The sequence below is a fragment of the Miniopterus schreibersii genome (assembly GCF_964146895.1).
Source record: "Miniopterus schreibersii genome assembly, chromosome: 10".
NCBI classification, from domain to species: Eukaryota; Metazoa; Chordata; class Mammalia; order Chiroptera; family Miniopteridae; genus Miniopterus; species Miniopterus schreibersii.
In genome coordinates, this window is record NC_138110.1 from 35,423,127 (window position 1) to 35,440,487 (window position 17,361).

General features: G+C 38.0%; 1 protein-coding gene across 1 annotated transcript in view; it reads left to right on the top strand.

Annotated features, from left to right (window-relative positions):
• CDH2 (cadherin 2) overlaps positions 1-17,361 on the top strand; it is a 208,630-nt gene that overhangs the window by 165,617 nt on the left and 25,652 nt on the right. The window contains exons 8-14 of the mRNA XM_081150215.1: positions 2,596-2,733; positions 3,395-3,580; positions 5,730-5,983; positions 7,370-7,512; positions 10,453-10,686; positions 10,972-11,205; positions 13,526-13,665. Of these exons, the coding sequence (XP_081006341.1) occupies positions 2,596-2,733; positions 3,395-3,580; positions 5,730-5,983; positions 7,370-7,512; positions 10,453-10,686; positions 10,972-11,205; positions 13,526-13,665 (1,329 nt within the window). The remainder of the gene's footprint in view (positions 1-2,595; positions 2,734-3,394; positions 3,581-5,729; positions 5,984-7,369; positions 7,513-10,452; positions 10,687-10,971; positions 11,206-13,525; positions 13,666-17,361) is intronic.

The window sequence follows — 17,361 nt, forward strand, 5'->3', positions numbered from 1 at the left end:
GTTTTGACAAGCAAAAATGTCCCAGGATGTCCCCTGGGTGGGGCGTGTGGGGGACAAAATCACCCTGGTTGAGACCACCCGTTTAGGCAAGAGAAATGACAAATGCAATGGAGTAGAATCATGATAAGCATTTGAAAATAAATACAGAAAGCTCAAGGTGTGGGGTAATTGGATGAAAGGTGATAGCCTTGGTCAGGTAGGTAAAGAGAAGGAAGGATTGTCAGCAAGCTGATGAGTTTATCCCTCCTAGGACAGGAAGTGAGGAAATGTTTTTAAGCAAAGTCCCCTTGATCAGATGTGGGATGATGAGTGTGGGAAGTCAAATCCTATGGAATCTAAATGCCAGTCATATAGAACCAGATGCCCAGTGACTAAATTAGGCAAGAAGCTCTAAGCAGCTTGGTTGTCTAAAACATGCACTGTGGTGTCTTCCTTACTGAGCATTTCACCAACCAGGCATTTGAAAATGGAGATTAATTGTTTCCCAAGTCATTTCTTTATTTGAAGAGACACTGTATTTTAGAAATAACAGTGTTCTTTTGTAACTTAAAGATTTCGAGACTAGCTTGAAGCAATAGGAAATTTCAGGTCTTAGCTACTGATCCCAATATATCAGCTACATGGGTAATCGCATATAATACACTTACATAATTTTAAAGATCTTTGTAGAGTAGACATTAACAAAGAACTGTGCCTCCATATAGTATCTGTGTGGGGTTTTAATCTTTTTTGAGTAAGTAAAAGCTCCATTAAAAAAAAAAATTAAGACTGTTCATCTGTTTCTGCAAACAGCAGCTAACAGAATTTCAATAAAAAATTTGTATTTTCATTATTTTCAGTTGGGAGGCTGAACTGAGTGTCCTACAAAATTCTCTCACTAACCACGAGAGTATTACGCTGAAATGACACTCTTGATTGGGAAAGGAAATTATTGAGAAATATCGTAGCTTATATAAGCATTATGGTGAGGTGTTATGGGTTAAGAAAACTTAAAATGGCTCGACCAGCACTATTCCTTTGTTTCTTTTTTTTCCTCCAATTTTAAAAAGTGTGATATTTTCTTTTTTAAGAAGACAAAAAAGGAAAACTGAAATAAATAACTGCTGGAGATTGACATTTAGGTAGACAGAGACTTAGGGTCGAATGTGTGAGGTTTGGCTTTCCCTCCCACTCTTTTCTTTTTCCTTGCCCTTCCCACTAACAACTGAATCAGAAGCTGCAATTTGTGTCTGTTCTGTCCAAACCCCAGAAATCCCCTAAGTGTGGCCATTCATAATGTTAGTTATATTTAGAAGCAGGGAAAACTGCACTTTGCAGTGACAGTTTAGTTTTGTTTGAAGAAGTGAGTTTTGTTGTTCAGAATGTTTTAACATTTATGAAAACAGTCTTTATTTTCTATGTGCTCCAATTTCCACAGAGATTTCCAATGATTTTAGATACTCGTTTTGGTTAGGTTTTCCTAATATGAATTTGTCAGCTGGTGCTATAGACCTCTCAGACAATCTCAACATTTTCTCTTAGGGAGAATACAGACTAATTCGTCTCTCTTCTAAAAAATTCCATTTGGAATTTGAAAGCATCCATGCCTATTTAATCATAATTGTCTGCATGTATATCCCTTGTAGGTCTCTGGACACAATGAGTGGTATGCCCAAAGAGTAATATGTTGAGTATACAAATATTAAATACTACTATGTTCCAGGACTAATAACATGAACATAAACCCTTTAATTAGGTTTTGGCTTATTTAAGAATGTATTTCTTCCATATAATTGTGAATAATATGTACAAATTGGAATCAGGAGAAAATACTTCATCAACTGTGTTATAATAGAAAGAACATATATAAGAATATATGCCAACAAACATATGTAAACATATGTAATGACTGTGAATTTACATTGAATCAATTTGCTAACTAAAATGAGATACCACTTTTGACTCTTCAGACTGGCAAAAATTAAAGATGGATAATACCCTATTTTGGCAAGGGGGCTGAGGAGTAGGCTTTCAACACAGTTGGTGAGGGTAATTTTTTAGAGGGCAGTTTGTAAGTATATGTCAGATTTGTTGATGTGCCTGCTTTTTGACTCAGCAATCCTACCTAAAAAAAAACACACACGAAAGAATATATAAAAGGAAAACATACATACTTTGTGAATTATATATGCTTTCTTCTCCCTCTCCAGAGTCTTTATTGTCTTTAGTCCCCTAAACTGGGTAGAAATTAACATGTGATAAAATAAATGAAATCAGTGGACCTTAATGCTTGATCACATGCACTTGGGTGTTGAGAAATTCAGAAAAGGGAAGGTAGAAACCAGCTGGAAGTTTCCGCTTAGCTGTGAATTTCACACATCTGCCCTGCGTTTCTTGCCACGAGTAGAGGTGAAAATATATAGTGAAAGCTCTCCAGACAAAGACCAGGCCTGCGCTTTGCAAGTTAAAGTCAGCTCCCCTCGGGAAATTTCAAGTGGTGTTAATCAGAATGAAAGATGCTGTGCTCTTTGTGTGTAATAAAGAGCCATTTACAGAACAACTGTTATGTCTTCTTGAGGAATTAGTTTTATTTATGTTATCTTTGTGTCTTTTTAGAAAGTGCAACAGTATACTTTAATCATTCAAGCTACAGACACGGAAGGCAGCCCCACATACGGCCTCTCGAACACGGCCACGGCTGTCATCACGGTGACAGATGTCAATGACAATCCTCCGGAGTTTACTGCCATGACAGTAAGTACAGACTGTCACTCATAGAACGTTAGGTCCGTGGTCCATTCCTGGGAAGTTTTGTCATGAATGATAACTGTGTTAAATTGAGGTGGAACTTGCTTAACCTAATTGTAGAATGGCTACTGACTCAGACGCTTTCTGTCACTTGAACCAGGGTTTCAAATGAGGCACCAAAGTAACTTTTTTTCTCTTAGTCACCACGTCTGCTGATAAAGCTGTTAAAATATGCTGCTTGGAAGAAATGCTCCCCCAAAACTTTGTGCTGTTATAACAAAATACTTACAAATATTTTTAGGTACATGAATTACATGACTGATTTTTACTACTTCATCAGCATATGATTATCTCTTGTGGAAAATTGTTTCCCTCAGACAGATTCTTTCCCTCCCACCTCCCATTAATCACCCCAATACTCAAAATGGATGCTCATTTTCATATTAATGAAACTGTGACATAATTTGGCAAAAAATTGACTGCCAGGAAATGTTACACTATTTTTAAAGTCGAACATAAATGCTGTGATTACCTGCGTTATGATCTCCATGTTTAGTGGGGAGAATAAAGATTTAATGGGCCAGTAAATTCAGGGTGGTGTGGTCATCGAGACACACTGTCCTTGGTCCATGTCCCTCCTCTGACCGAGCTTTTTTCTTTTTTGTAGTTCTACGGTGAAGTCCCTGAAAACAGGGTGGATGTCATAGTGGCCAATCTAACTGTGACCGATAAGGACCAGCCCCACACGCCTTCCTGGAATGCAGTGTACAGGATCAGCGGTGGGGACCCTACGGGGCGCTTTGCCATTCAGACCGACCCGAACAGCAACGATGGCTTAGTCACCGTGGTGAAGGTAAGTGCAACTTGTGCCATCGATCTGACGGCCACTCTGCGGCGACCAGTATGTGCTCCCTACCCCCTTGGTTTATTATTCAGTCTTAAGACTTTTCTCTTTCAGACATCTCTAAATCTGAAGCTAATGTATTTCGAGGAGTCACATTTGTTACCTTGTAGTTTATGTCGAGGGCAACATAGATATTCTCACATGATCCCTGGAATTTTTATTGTTTTACAATTAGTTTGGATGGCGTTCACAATCTGAGGACAGGGCAGCCCTCCACTGTGTCACCCGTCAGTGTAGGTGTGTGGGTGATACGTCACATCCTGAAGTTTGGATCATCAGTGGGTTGCTATGAGGAATGCTGCCCCACACCTACTATTTTTATGTCTACAGGTTGCTATTAGATACTGGCTCAGGGAACAAACCTGAAAATATCACAAAAGTAAAATGGCATGAGTAGGCAAGAAGAGGTCTCATGCTTTTGAAAGGCTTTGAATTTACATTGCTGTTTTTAAATACTATTTTCAAGGCTTTAAGAAATTGGTTCTTCTGATCTTTAATTAAAAAAAAAAAAAATTCCAAGTGCTGAAAGTAAAGGGGATGTTAACATCAAGTGTAATAACTACACAGCGCTAATGCAAAAGCTCTTTAAAGTGAACATCTCTTCTGTCTGTCTGCCCAGTGAAGAGATTTGCTTTCTTCCTCCTATCCCAAAACTCCTGATTTGTAAGAAAACCCAGATGTTGGCTGTACATAGAAAGGTACACTAACGTGTCAGTTGCCAAGAATTTTATGTGTGTGAGTAGAATGGTTGTTGCCCCCATAGTGATCATAAGCATGGGCCCCAGAACCTAACCCTCTGTGTTCTAACCCCAGCTCTGCCCTTGGTATGTTGACCTTGGCCAGCCTTCACCCCAGTAAGCCTCAGATTCCTCACGCAGAAAGTGAGGATGGGAACAGCACCTGCGCCACAGGGCTATTCTGAGGGTGAGGAAGCTTGATGCATGTGAAAGCTCTTACCATTTAGCTGTGCCTACTATTGAGCATCAATAAATGTTAACGTCGGGGATGTTTCATGTGGCTAACAAGATCACTCAAAAGAATTCTGTCTTACTTTCTGGCTTCTCTACTGTCTTGTTTAAAATAATTGAGAAAGGGAAGCTGAAGTGGGAATTTTAGAGAAAACTATGTGTTTGAGGATTTGGAGGTGGTCTAGGGTAAGAAACTGGTGCGGTTTGGGCTAATAAGGTGGCTTTCTTGTCAGCATCAGCTCTTGATCATTCTAAGATAAGCATGACTGCTCTCCAAGCTCATTTTTCATGTTACTCCTGCACAGTACTGCTTATCTGCACCTCCACTGGAACGGGGTCAGTGGAAGTTAAGAATGAAAGTCCACTCTGGTCCCTTTGAACTCCTGGTAACTTTTCTGTTGATAGTAGAATTCTGTGGAACTTTGGAAGTTAATATTTACATTAGTGCAGTTTGTGCATTGCATCTATCTAGATGTTGTTCTTAGATTTGGGGTTTTTACAGACTACTAAAATGCCCAAAATTATTTTGGAAAGCAGAGTTTTTGTTTTCTAAGTAAGAAAAAAACAGCAAAAAACTCTTCTACTTACAAACACCATTATTTTTTTAAGTATGTATGTGTATATACTTTAAAATGTACATATCAAATTATGAATAAACTTTTAAATTGAATGAGTTTAGCTTTATGAAAAATTGCATTTCCTAGCTTTTATTTCTTTCACTTTATCAAAACAAACTGGCAAAAGGTTTCCTACATAGGAGTAGTCTGTGCACCAGAGTTAATGAGTACAATCCAGACATCATGTTCTCACTTGATCTGTTTATTTAGTACTTTTGATCAACGACACTGTTTTTAAAAATAATCAAGTTTTTGGATGTAGCTAAATAAACTCAGTCATTACAATAATATGTGTTGTTCTGTGACCATAAATCAAGATTTATAAATATTTTACATAAATTGTGATAAATATTTCGATCACTGACCATGCTAATACATGTTTTCCAGAAATTTGAGAAGAAGCTATGGCATAGTGAATGAAAAATTAATGTTTTGGAAAAGGAGTTGATAGAAGAATAAACTGCAAAATGAAATTATCATTTCCTACAAATACGGTTTCCCTTTTTTTTCTAGCCAATCGACTTTGAAACAAATAGGATGTTTGTCCTTACTGTTGCTGCAGAAAATCAAGTGCCATTAGCCAAGGGTATTCAGCATCCACCTCAGTCAACAGCAACTGTATCTGTTACAGTTATTGATGTGAATGAAAATCCTAATTTTGTCCCAAATCCCAAGATCATTCGCCAAGAAGAAGGCCTTCATGCCGGTACCATGTTAACAACGTTTACTGCTCAGGACCCAGATCGATATATGCAGCAAAATATTAGGTATCAGATGCCATTTGTGCTGTTTTTATAATTTACATTATGGTCCGCCTTGTGCATAAAATTTATCATTTGAGTAATAATTTCCATTTGAACCAAAACTACTTATTACAAGGTTATTTTTGATTCTTTGATGAAGTTTCCTCGGTAAATCAATGAATATAGTACATTAGAAATATAAGAATGGATCTACTCTGGGCTTATTTAAAGAAGAAAAGGTTTTCTGCCTCTTTTTTTTCTGCCTCATTTCCTTTTTTAAATATTTAATAATAATTTAGCGTGTGCTTTTATACCATAATCACAAAAAGCTTCTAATGTAAGTAAACAGGAGATATTCAGAAGCTTATGACATTTATCTCTTCTTCACACATCAAGAAGAAAATTCATGTCAAAACCAAAATATAAGAGCTAATTATTTTCATCTCCTACCTGTACAGTAGTTATAGGACTTACAAAATATACCTGTAAAGATTTCCAACTTCAGCAAAATCAAATTTATCCTTCCTGATGAGGGGAGTAGATGGTTGACAGAGCACACCCCACACAACCATTCATTGCTGGTGATGATAATTTTTAAAATTAGCTCATGTTTTATTTAACTTCTTTTAGAACTGCTGCTAACAGATAACTGTATATCTTCTCTATTTCTCTATACAGTAAAATCAACATAGATAAATAGCTACTTCATCGGTGTATTGAATCCTACAACTTTTTACCTCTCAAAACACAGGACATTTTTTGCAATCTGTGTATTGGTTATCTAAGCTTAAAAAGCCCCCTGCCCCAGATAAAGAAGGAGTTTAAAATGATAATCTGCTTCGTACAGATTCAGACTCTGGGACTTCCTTTGAAGGGTGTAGTTCTGAGGCTTGCCCCATTGTGGAAGATCCTACTAGGGATGGGATTATGGGGGTCTCCCCACTATGACCTCATCTCCACCACGATAAGGTGGTAAGCATTTTAGGAGTATTCTCTGAAAGAAAATTCACCTTATCGTTTCTCTTAAGTCCCATACATTAGGGCTATTGCTGATTTAGAAGGCATATTTGAGCTACTACATCTGCACCATTGCTACCCATTGAACTAGACAGTAGGTTAAAAACAAGGTCTGTCAAACCCACCAGAGCCCACGGTAGAGAGACTAAGCTCCTAGTCTTCCTCTCAAACACCCATCTGGTGTTTCCTGCCTGCCCATACACAACCTTTATGCATCTCCCCAAATTGCTGTCACAGAAATACTTCCCACATTAAAGATGTATTTACAACCATCACCTACAAAATGCAAGGTAATGAGCTGCTTGCATTTGGAAGTAAACCAGTAAAGTATGCTTTATTTTTTAACTTTCATGTAAAAAAATTAATTAAACTTATTGCGCTTTCGTTTTGTAGATACACAAAATTATCCGATCCTGCCAATTGGCTAAGAATAGATCCTGTGAATGGGCAAATAACTACAATTGCTGTTTTGGACAGAGAATCACCCAATGTGAAAAACAATATATATAATGCTACTTTCCTTGCTTCTGACAATGGTACGTAATTAAATACAGTCATTGTGTTATCCTGTGCGTTGTTAAAGAGAGGAGAGCCTCATCCTGAATGCATCATCAGGAAATGAAGTTTTCTACGAAACCCAATTGTCTAGAAAAAGGACCTTTATTACTCTTAAGCCCCAGCTTCTATTTTCCATTTCCACTGGGGTATCTATGACATATTCTGTGTGTTTTATAATGTCTATACATCCTCCATGGGGGCCTAGTGTTGTGGTGATAAACCTTTGTGGTTTTCTGCCGTTACACATTGATGCCTCGTTATTGCAGGTTGAATCTGTCCTCAGTGGCCCAGGCACTATGTTTTTTGAGGTGGTCTTTTTTATATTTCTGCTGCCATCAGTTTATCTGTCTCTGGCATTTTTCCTCTTTCTAATTCTCTGTCCCTAGTCTGCCATGAGCTAGGAAACTCTTAATTTCATGCATAAGTTGAGATAATTGAGTACATGAGCTTTAGTGTGTTGGTTTTGGAACGTAGCTTAGCACTTTTTTTTCCTGGGTCTTTGCTAGATTCTAAATAGTTGAGATTAATAAACGGTACATTTTTAAATGTATAAGATCAAAGCAGTTTGTGTGAACCTGGTGTTGGACTTATTTTGCCTTATTAGCTTTTAGTAATATATGTGCTTAACGAGTGTAAGCTCTGACCCCCAGGGTCCAGACTCCAGCTCTACCATTTTCTAACTATGGGATTGGCAACAAAATTTCAAATCTGTCCCTCTCCCTTTTCTGTTAAATAGGGATAGTGGTAGCAGCACCTCACTCATAGTGTATTGGGGAAGATAAAATGGCTCGTACACATAAAGTTTTTAAAACAGTACCTGGCACAAACTAAACACTGAAATATTTCCATTGGGTGTTAATAGTTTCAAAACTGAATCACAACCGTGTTTTAAACCCCTTTCACTGTTCAACTCTGCATGTTAGCATCTGATAAAAATAGCAGGCTTCAATTTGGTGGTCAAGATGTGCAGCTTATAAAACGCTGCCCATCAAACACTTTTGATAAGAACAGTTTCAATGAACCTTTCCGAATCCTGTATAATAAGATTCAATGAGATCGTTATCTGTCATAAGTCTATGTGGTGACAGAGCCAAAGCAATATTTTTCATATCCTTTCTAATATGAGAGCTAATGTTCAAATATTTAGAATTGAAACTTGGGAGAAACAGCTCCTGCCATCGCACATCAGAGCACAGCATTAGTGTCTGTCTTATGCTCCCTCGCCGTGTGTGAGCGGTAGCTTCCCTTCTTGGTAGACTTTAAAGTAATATACCTTGCACCCTTATGTTGCAGTTTAAAAAGCTATAAAATTATATATGTGTATGTTGGTTGTGAGTCGCAAACAAATTTCTCATTCACCAGGGTGAATTATTTTCTAATTGAAAGGGTGTCTGATGCAGGCGGTTAAATCTGTGTCGCTGGGATGCTTTGCAAATGCACTTGACCTCAAACCACAAGGCTGGATTTGGAGCCCCAGTTCTGCTCTTTCTTGACTGGGCAAGCTCTCATACTTGCTGTGCCTTAGTTTTATTATTAATACATTGTTTTTGCTGCTTGCTTATTCTATAGAGTCGTTATGAGAGTCAAATAATATTAAATGCGATAGTACATTTGAACGTTTATCAAATGTATTGGAGTATTATAGCGGTCATGGTGGTATTAGAAACTTGCCTCCATCTGGCCACTCTGCCTCCACCTTAATTCTTTCTGCTTTCAGAACCATTTGTATTCCTCAGAGAGGTCCATGCAGACTGCTTCTTGTCCCCTTCTCAGGAATGTATATGTGCTCCTTCCTAGTTGTATGTCCTTGGGCAGGTCACTTAAACCTCTGGGTTCTGTATGCAGCCTTATTCAAAAGATGGCTATATTACTATTACGGTATATTTATATAATATATAAGCTATATAATTAAATAACCTAATTACATATTTATGTATAATATAGTATTTATGCTACATTACAGCAGTTTCCTAAATAATGTCACTTTGTTCAGCACCTTCTCATTATAACATGAATGAGCTGTCATAAGAACTTACCTTTTGTTCATGTCACTTAGCCTATGGTAAAACTGGTTTTGTTATACGTTGTTTCTCTTAAAGTCACCTATTGATGATGTTAAGCGAAGACTTACTGTATATACTTATATAAATATTTCTAATGTAACGCAGGCCAAATCACTAGACTAAATTATCACAAGAAGTAATAGAGACAGCATTATATGGTGGAGGGAGAGTAGATTTGGGGTCAGTGAGATCAAGCTTTAGTAACAACCCTACCACTTATGAGTGTGCAGCTCATTGAGACTCGGGTTCCTCATCTTTCTGAACCTACTTCATGGGTTTACAATGGAGTAAGGTAATACAGCAACCTCATACTTTCTCAAGGAGGTGGTTGGTTGATCAATAAATATCATTTATCTTCTCCATGGTGTTTCTTCCCAAGATGAGCTTTGTGGGTCTGTAGACTGTTTCAGTATTTCATACCAGTGTTTGAGCTTTAAAAGCATTTTTATGTTCTTTCATGCACATGCCTTGGTTTCCCATCAAAGGTAGGGTCCACAAGATCACAAGCCTGGTGCTATGTTCTGCTTCTCTTACATTCCCCACATGGTGGGCACAGGGCACAGAGCAATGGACAGGAGGGCAAGGCAGGCCGGGAAATGCCCTCAGCAGGGGCACACATTGTCACTGCACTCAGCTCCTACACACCAGCGGTGGCAGCTCAGGCTTATCCTAGAGAGAAAACAAGAAGTGGCCTTGCTCTGAAAACAGTCTGCTCAGGTGCTATGGCAACTAGATCCTTCCAGGATTATGCAAGGATAAGAGCAGGAAGGCTGGATGTTTTGGAAATTCCACAGCTGTTGAGGCTCATGGGAGAGAATTGTTCAGCATCAGTTTGTAATTTTTCTTTCTTTTAAGGAATTCCTCCAATGAGTGGAACGGGAACACTGCAGATCTATTTACTTGATATTAATGACAATGCCCCTCAAGTGTTACCTCAGGAGGCAGAGACTTGTGAAACTCCAGCCCCCAATTCAATTAACATCACAGCACTTGATTATGACATTGATCCAAATGCTGGACCATTTGCTTTTGATCTTCCTTTGTCTCCAGTGAACATTAAGAGAAATTGGACCATCACTCGGCTTAATGGTAAGAACAGGTTAATTATTTGAATATATGTGCAGTTGAGAGATTTTGAAGCTTGGTATGAAAAGTTAATTTTAGGTGCTTTATAATCTTCTCATTAAATATATTTTTAAAAACTACTTAAAGTTTAAATAAGATATTAAAGCCCTTAAAGCCAAAAAAATGCCTTCACAAAGCAGCATGGTTGTAATCTGCTTTACATATACTATTACATACATTCTAGAAAATGTTACATGGTTTTCATCATAATATGTATTAACTCTCAAACTGTATTTTTTTTTTATGTAGGTGATTTTGCTCAGCTTAATTTAAAGATAAAATTTCTTGAGGCTGGGATATATGAAGTTCCAATCATAATCACAGATTCGGGTAATCCTCCCAAATCAAATAGCTCCATCCTTCGTGTGAAGGTGTGCCAGTGTGATTCCAACGGGGACTGCACAGATGTAGATAGAATTGTGGGTGCCGGGCTTGGCACTGGAGCCATCATTGCCATCCTGCTTTGCATCATCATACTGCTCAGTAAGTACTTTCTTTGGCTCTTAGATTTTAATTCTTTTCACTTCTAGGATGTTTTACCAAAGGAACCTGTTGATGTTGCCTTTCAAAGTAATTTAACACTTTTCTTCGACCTCTAAGTGCTTTCTTGCCAATCTTACCGGGTGTCCCAAAATAATGTATGCACACACTTTGAATAATTATAAAGGAAGTGTTTATTAAAATACGTTTCATTTTCATTTAACAGCTATCCGCTGTTAAAGTGTGTGTATGTTTTTTTGGGACACCCTTTATATGAGACAGTCAATTCCACTTTGAAATGAGGAGAAGAACCCTGGGCCCTTACATGCTTGCAGCAGACACAGCCAGCCTGCGTCTTCCATGCCCCGTTGCCATTTTCTGATGCCAGTGGCTTCAGAGCTGTAACAACCTCTTTCTTTAGAAAATTTAGACAGTCCTTAGTTTGAGCATTTATCTTATGATTTGAGTATGAATTTATGGCATGTAGTTGATGATTTAAGAAAATAAGTATATCGCTTTCCTTTTGTTCCTATAAAGCACGGTCAGCAACCTGGGCCAGTCATGCAGGGATTAAGGTATTTGTTTCTGAAGGAGACAGTGTAAAATAGTGAGAAATTATAGTTCGTATAGCACATTTGATAATAGAAATGATTACACAGCTCAATAATTCTCTGTCTTTAGAGCAAGTCTAGATTAAGGAATAACTCCTTTGTAAGATACTTTGCAATCTTTGGTTCAGTGGAATGCAAGAAATTAACCACTGGAAAGTACTTTAGGAACCACTTCTAAGCATGCAGGTTAAAAGGATAAATTGCCCAGGCCCCGTATTTTATTGTTGAATAGCAGCAGGACTTAGTTTATTGTGCGATCATGCTATGCACCGATCACTTACTTGAAAATGTTGGCCATTTACAAGTGTTCTGGTAATTTAGAATTCTGTCCCTTTATTCTAAGCAATTACTATAGAAGCCTGAGCATTTTTTACTTCCTGTGTGGAGACTATTTTGACTATAATTTGAAACCTACTTGCTATCCTAATAATCCACTTGCTAGATTTAGCCCTTGGAACAATGGCAAATGAGATCATGTATCTGGCTTTAAAGGGAGGATGTTTACCTTTATGGCCAATAATAAAAATGTGCTCAAATAGGAGTCATTAAATCTTTTGCTTCGGGATGTAAACCAATATCTCCGGATTTTAGAGAGAAAGCGTTCCTAGATGTGCACTTAGGGATATGTTTCAATTTCAACTAAAATGTGGCATGTATGCCAACCTTATCAAGAAAGACTTAGAAGTGATGGATTATGGCGTGAAGAAGTGACTATAGCATTTGAAGGAAAATGAATTGGTGCTGATTTTAACATCAGCCCTCTGGAAAATTGATGATTCTAAACCTGGCACAAAAGTGTAAAGCATGAAAGCCTAATGTTATTTCAGTGCACAGGCTAATCCCCCAGCCTTCCTTCCTGAAACCTGCAGTTTAGTACGAAAGGGAAAGCACAATAGTGCAGTAGAAAAACACCCATCTTTGGAACTTAAAAATCCTCGCCCTTGCCAGTTTGACTCAATGGTTAGACCATCAGTCATCCTGCGGACTGAAGGGTCCCGAGATGGATTCTGGCCAAGGGCACAGGCTCGATCCCTGGCCCCAGTCAGGCATGTGCAGGAAGCAACAAATCCATGTGTCTCATCTCACGTAGATGTCTCTCTCTCTCTCCCCCTCCCTACTCTTTCTGAAAAGCAAGGGAAAAATATCCTCAAGTGAGGATTAAAAAAAAAATCCTCAAAGTGCCACTGCTGATCCAGTTCCAGCTTCCCACCCAAGTCAACTTGGCATCTCACCCGTCTTACTCTCCCTGAGAAGTACAGTTCTCCCTGACCTGGGAGTATAGTAATGACTGACCACCTTAAATGAAACAGCCCTTCACTAACAAGTAACAGTTTAACTTGCTGTTTGTTGTTTTAGAATTTACACACCATTTTATTCAGAGCAATATCCTCTAGCAAGCCAAAGTAAAAGATAGAAATAGTTACTGTCCCCATTGTAGATGACGGAACTGAGGAAAGGCGTTCGCACAATGAGATCACAGGGCACTGGGTCCTGGGATCCAGATCTTCACACTCTAAACCCACCCAGAGGTAGGGTCCTGCTTTGTCTTGTGTCTCTTAATGTGAGGTCAGAAGTAGATAATAGAGGAAAAGAAGTATTACAAGCTTTCAACCCACAGAAGTATAAATTATTAGTGTTGCCGACTATGGTTCCACAGATCAAGTTTTAAAAATTACAGTATTATGCTTTTTTTACTCTTTTTCCTACACCAGTCCTCGTTCTGATGTTTGTGGTATGGATGAAGCGCCGGGATAAAGAACGCCAGGCCAAGCAACTTTTAATTGATCCCGAAGATGATGTAAGAGATAATATTTTAAAATATGATGAAGAAGGAGGAGGAGAAGAAGACCAGGTAAGCTGTATTTTAGATCTTTGAAATAAAATGTTATGATCATGTCATTTAAGTGATGGGACAAATGTGAATACATGCAGTAAGATCATGGTGTCAAATTTCGTTTTTGTTATCACATTATTAAACACCTGGTGTTTAAACTTTTTTCAACATGTGCTGCACAGTTCTTGAATTTTTTTTTCGGAGTCTCAAGCATCATATTTATTTTGTAAGAAAATCATTAACATTGTTTAAAGCAGCCTAGGATGTAACTCAATTCTATTTGTACTAATAAAAATAATTTTCTTTACGGTTTTTCTTCCTTGGATGTCCAAAACATAAGTAAAAGCAGTTTCCTATGTTGGGCTTTAGATATTTATATGTCTAGAAGAAAAAACACTGGACTATTCATTTCACAAACATTTGCCATTCCAGGTACTATTCAACATTCCAGGTACTACTATAATTATTGGGGATACAGAGGTGGGCAGAGTTCACAGATATCTGCCCTCACAAGTCTTGGGTTCTTGAGAAATATTTGAAGTCAGAGACAATGTCTCGTTCATCTTTGTATCCATAGTGTCTCTCATGGTACCGAGCTTATCGTTGCTCAATAAACGTTGAAGTTCCCATCTGGCTATAAAATAACATGAGTTTCTAGAGCACTGTGTACACAAGGGATGGCATTCTTGTTGAAGGTGGAAAACAAAGAACTTCATCTGCTTGGAAGTAACATTTCAGATATCAAAATAGCTAACATTTATGAGGTCTGGGCTATATACTATATACTACATACATTAAATTCTGTTATCTCTTAAATCTTGTGATATTTTAAAACTGTGATATTATACCATTAAATATCCCCATTTCTGAGATAGAAAACAGAGCCTAACTGTGGTTGAATTCTATGAACTCATACAACTAGAAAGTGATAGATGCAGGATTTGATTCCAGGTCTGTCGTATGTTACAGCCTTAACTAACTACTCTGATAGAGTTCTAAAAATTACCTGGATGATATTAATGTACTCCATGAAAAATCACCATGATACATTTGATAGTTATGTCATTTTCACTTACTAATGCAAATAGTCAGAAAAAGAATTCAAAATTATTGTGTCCTGGATTATTGTCAGTAAATCCAGATGTATTCTGTTTTAGGTACATATGTAGATAGGACTGTAAACTTGAATAAAATCAAATTTCCATAAACATATTTTCTCCTTCCCCTTTCTTTACTTTTTTGAGGAAATAACATATTACTTTTTGTTTTGCAAGGCACATTCACATCCATTGTTGTGTTTAATCTTTGTGGGAACCTGTTAGAGTTTTCCATTTTACCTTTGTAGCAAGTTGCACGATTTAGTCTCAGAGTTTGGACTGGCAAAGCCAGAACTCAAGCTTGGCTTTCAGCTTCCATGCTCCGTTTACCGTATTCCGCAACTTTCTCATTTAGAAGAGTATTTAAAGTCTGTTGAAAACTTGACTTTTGTGTAAAGCTGTTTTGAATACTGACTAATTAAAGTGGCTCTATAAATATACCCCAGAGTTTCTTGCTTATAACTGCCTTTGGGTATTAAAATTCATGTTTGGCTTACTCTGTAATCTATCTGTCCTTTCACTTTCCTGAGCCTTGTTCAAGATTAGCAAAAATATGTTGATCACATTATTTCATAAATCTTCTCCTGGTATTTTATGTTTCATGTCATTGTGCATAAACTTAAACCCAACTCAATGAAACTTCAGTAAAAATAGTAATCAGTGGAAGGATACCAGTCATAACTAGATGCTGCATAGAACTGTAGGTTTAGAGGTCAGAACCAAGATATTTCTCAGCATCCAAGGATCTGGACAAGGGCACTAGGTGCCACCTGATCTGGTTCTTTCTCTATCCCACCCCATCCCTTTAGGAAACTGTTTAATGAAGTTGTATTGTTGTAATTATTTTAGGAAAGACTTACTTCCTTTATTGACTTTATCCACTTAGATTGATGCTTGAGATCAAATGGTAAAACGTATCTATTGCAAAGGTTTATTAAAATTATCATCATAAGTCTTCAGCCTTTTCTTTTTCTGACCCTCTGAATTTTTTTCTTTGCCACCAGATAAACTCTTGGGCATGAATATGTTGCTTCTTACCCACTTCCCTGATAGTTTGAAGATTTTTCTGGAACTTTCTTTATATTGTTTGCTGTGGCTAATTTCTGTACTTAGTACTGGTCTTCTTGTGGTGTCCTTTGGTAGCTTCTTGGTTCTTTGATGGCCTTTTAGCCTAGATTAAGAGCCTCTGCCTATCTCTGATCCTTTGCTATGATTTACATTTGCAGTTTTCATTATAGAAAATGGTGACAAAATTATATAATGGGTTTTTTTATGCATTCTAATTTTGCCTGATAATAGCAGAATGAAATATACAGTGTAGGAATGCTACACCAACGTTTCTGCCTCCTTTACTTCTAAAGTCGCTCATGAAATCCATTCACTTATCTCCATCACCAGGGCCACTACCTTAACTTAGGTCAGAATCATCACCATCCTGCAACAGCATCCTCATGAGTGTCCTGCTTCTGGTTTCACACCCCCATCCACTCTGGGGAAATTATCAAATCCAGACTTCCTCCTTTGCAGGACAGATCTTTGGCCCTGCATCCAAACTTTGGTGTGCCCTGTGGTGCACCAGGTAAAGGCCTGTGGGAAACAGTTCGTGGTGGGAGCAAACTCCCTCAGGGTGTGACTCCATCAAGCCTATCCACCGGGGCCACTAAGGTTTCTTTCAAAGTCAGGGTAGGGTGATTTGTCCTTTTACGATTTAATGACAGATTCCTTTCTTCTTCCTCTCACCGCTCTTCCAGGGGTAGAAGCAGCTATGGGTCTTCTTTCTCCTGGGAAAGGCTTGTCAGTTTCTTTATTTTTGTTCTGTTAAACCTCATTTTGTTCTCAGCTATCTTACAGTTTCCAAAGTCTATGATTTAGTAACTTATTTGTCTTGTTCTTGGCATAAGAGTGCAAATTATATTCTCATGATTTTCTGTATTCCCACCAGAAGCAGAAGGCTTCCCACAGGTTTAACTCATATCAACAAAGAATATGCCCAGCATCCCAGAAGCTTCCCTTGAACCCCTTGCCAGGTAGTGTGCTGTCTGCCAAAAATAACCAGGTTTTTTTTTTTCTGTCACCACAGATTAGCATTACCTGCTTTTGGATTTTATTATGAAAATGGATGTCATATAGTAGGTACTTTTCCTGTTTGGCATCCTTTACTCAACATTGTATCGGCGAGATTCCTCCATACCATATTTAGACGTAGTTCATTTTTATTGCTACGGAATAGCATTCCATTATAAGAATTAACCACATTTCATTTATCCATTCTACCACACTTGGGCATTTGAATTGATCCCGTTATCATGTGTGAAACTGCTATGAGCATTCTTTTGTGTGTGTGTATTTAGGTGTATTTCTGGTGTTAGATGCACAGAGATTGAACTTCTGGGCAGGCACAGGAATGTGCATATGTGCAGCTTTAGTACGATCCTTTCTGCCGGTTTTCCAAAGTGACTATATCAGTTCACACCTCCCCTTGCCACAGTCGTGTGTGAATTCCAGTTGTCCTGCATCCTCACTGGCGCTTGGTGTTTTCAGTCTTTTAAACTTTTAGCCACTCTGATAGTGTGTCTTATTATGATTTAATTAGGATGTTCTTACTGACTTGCCATTT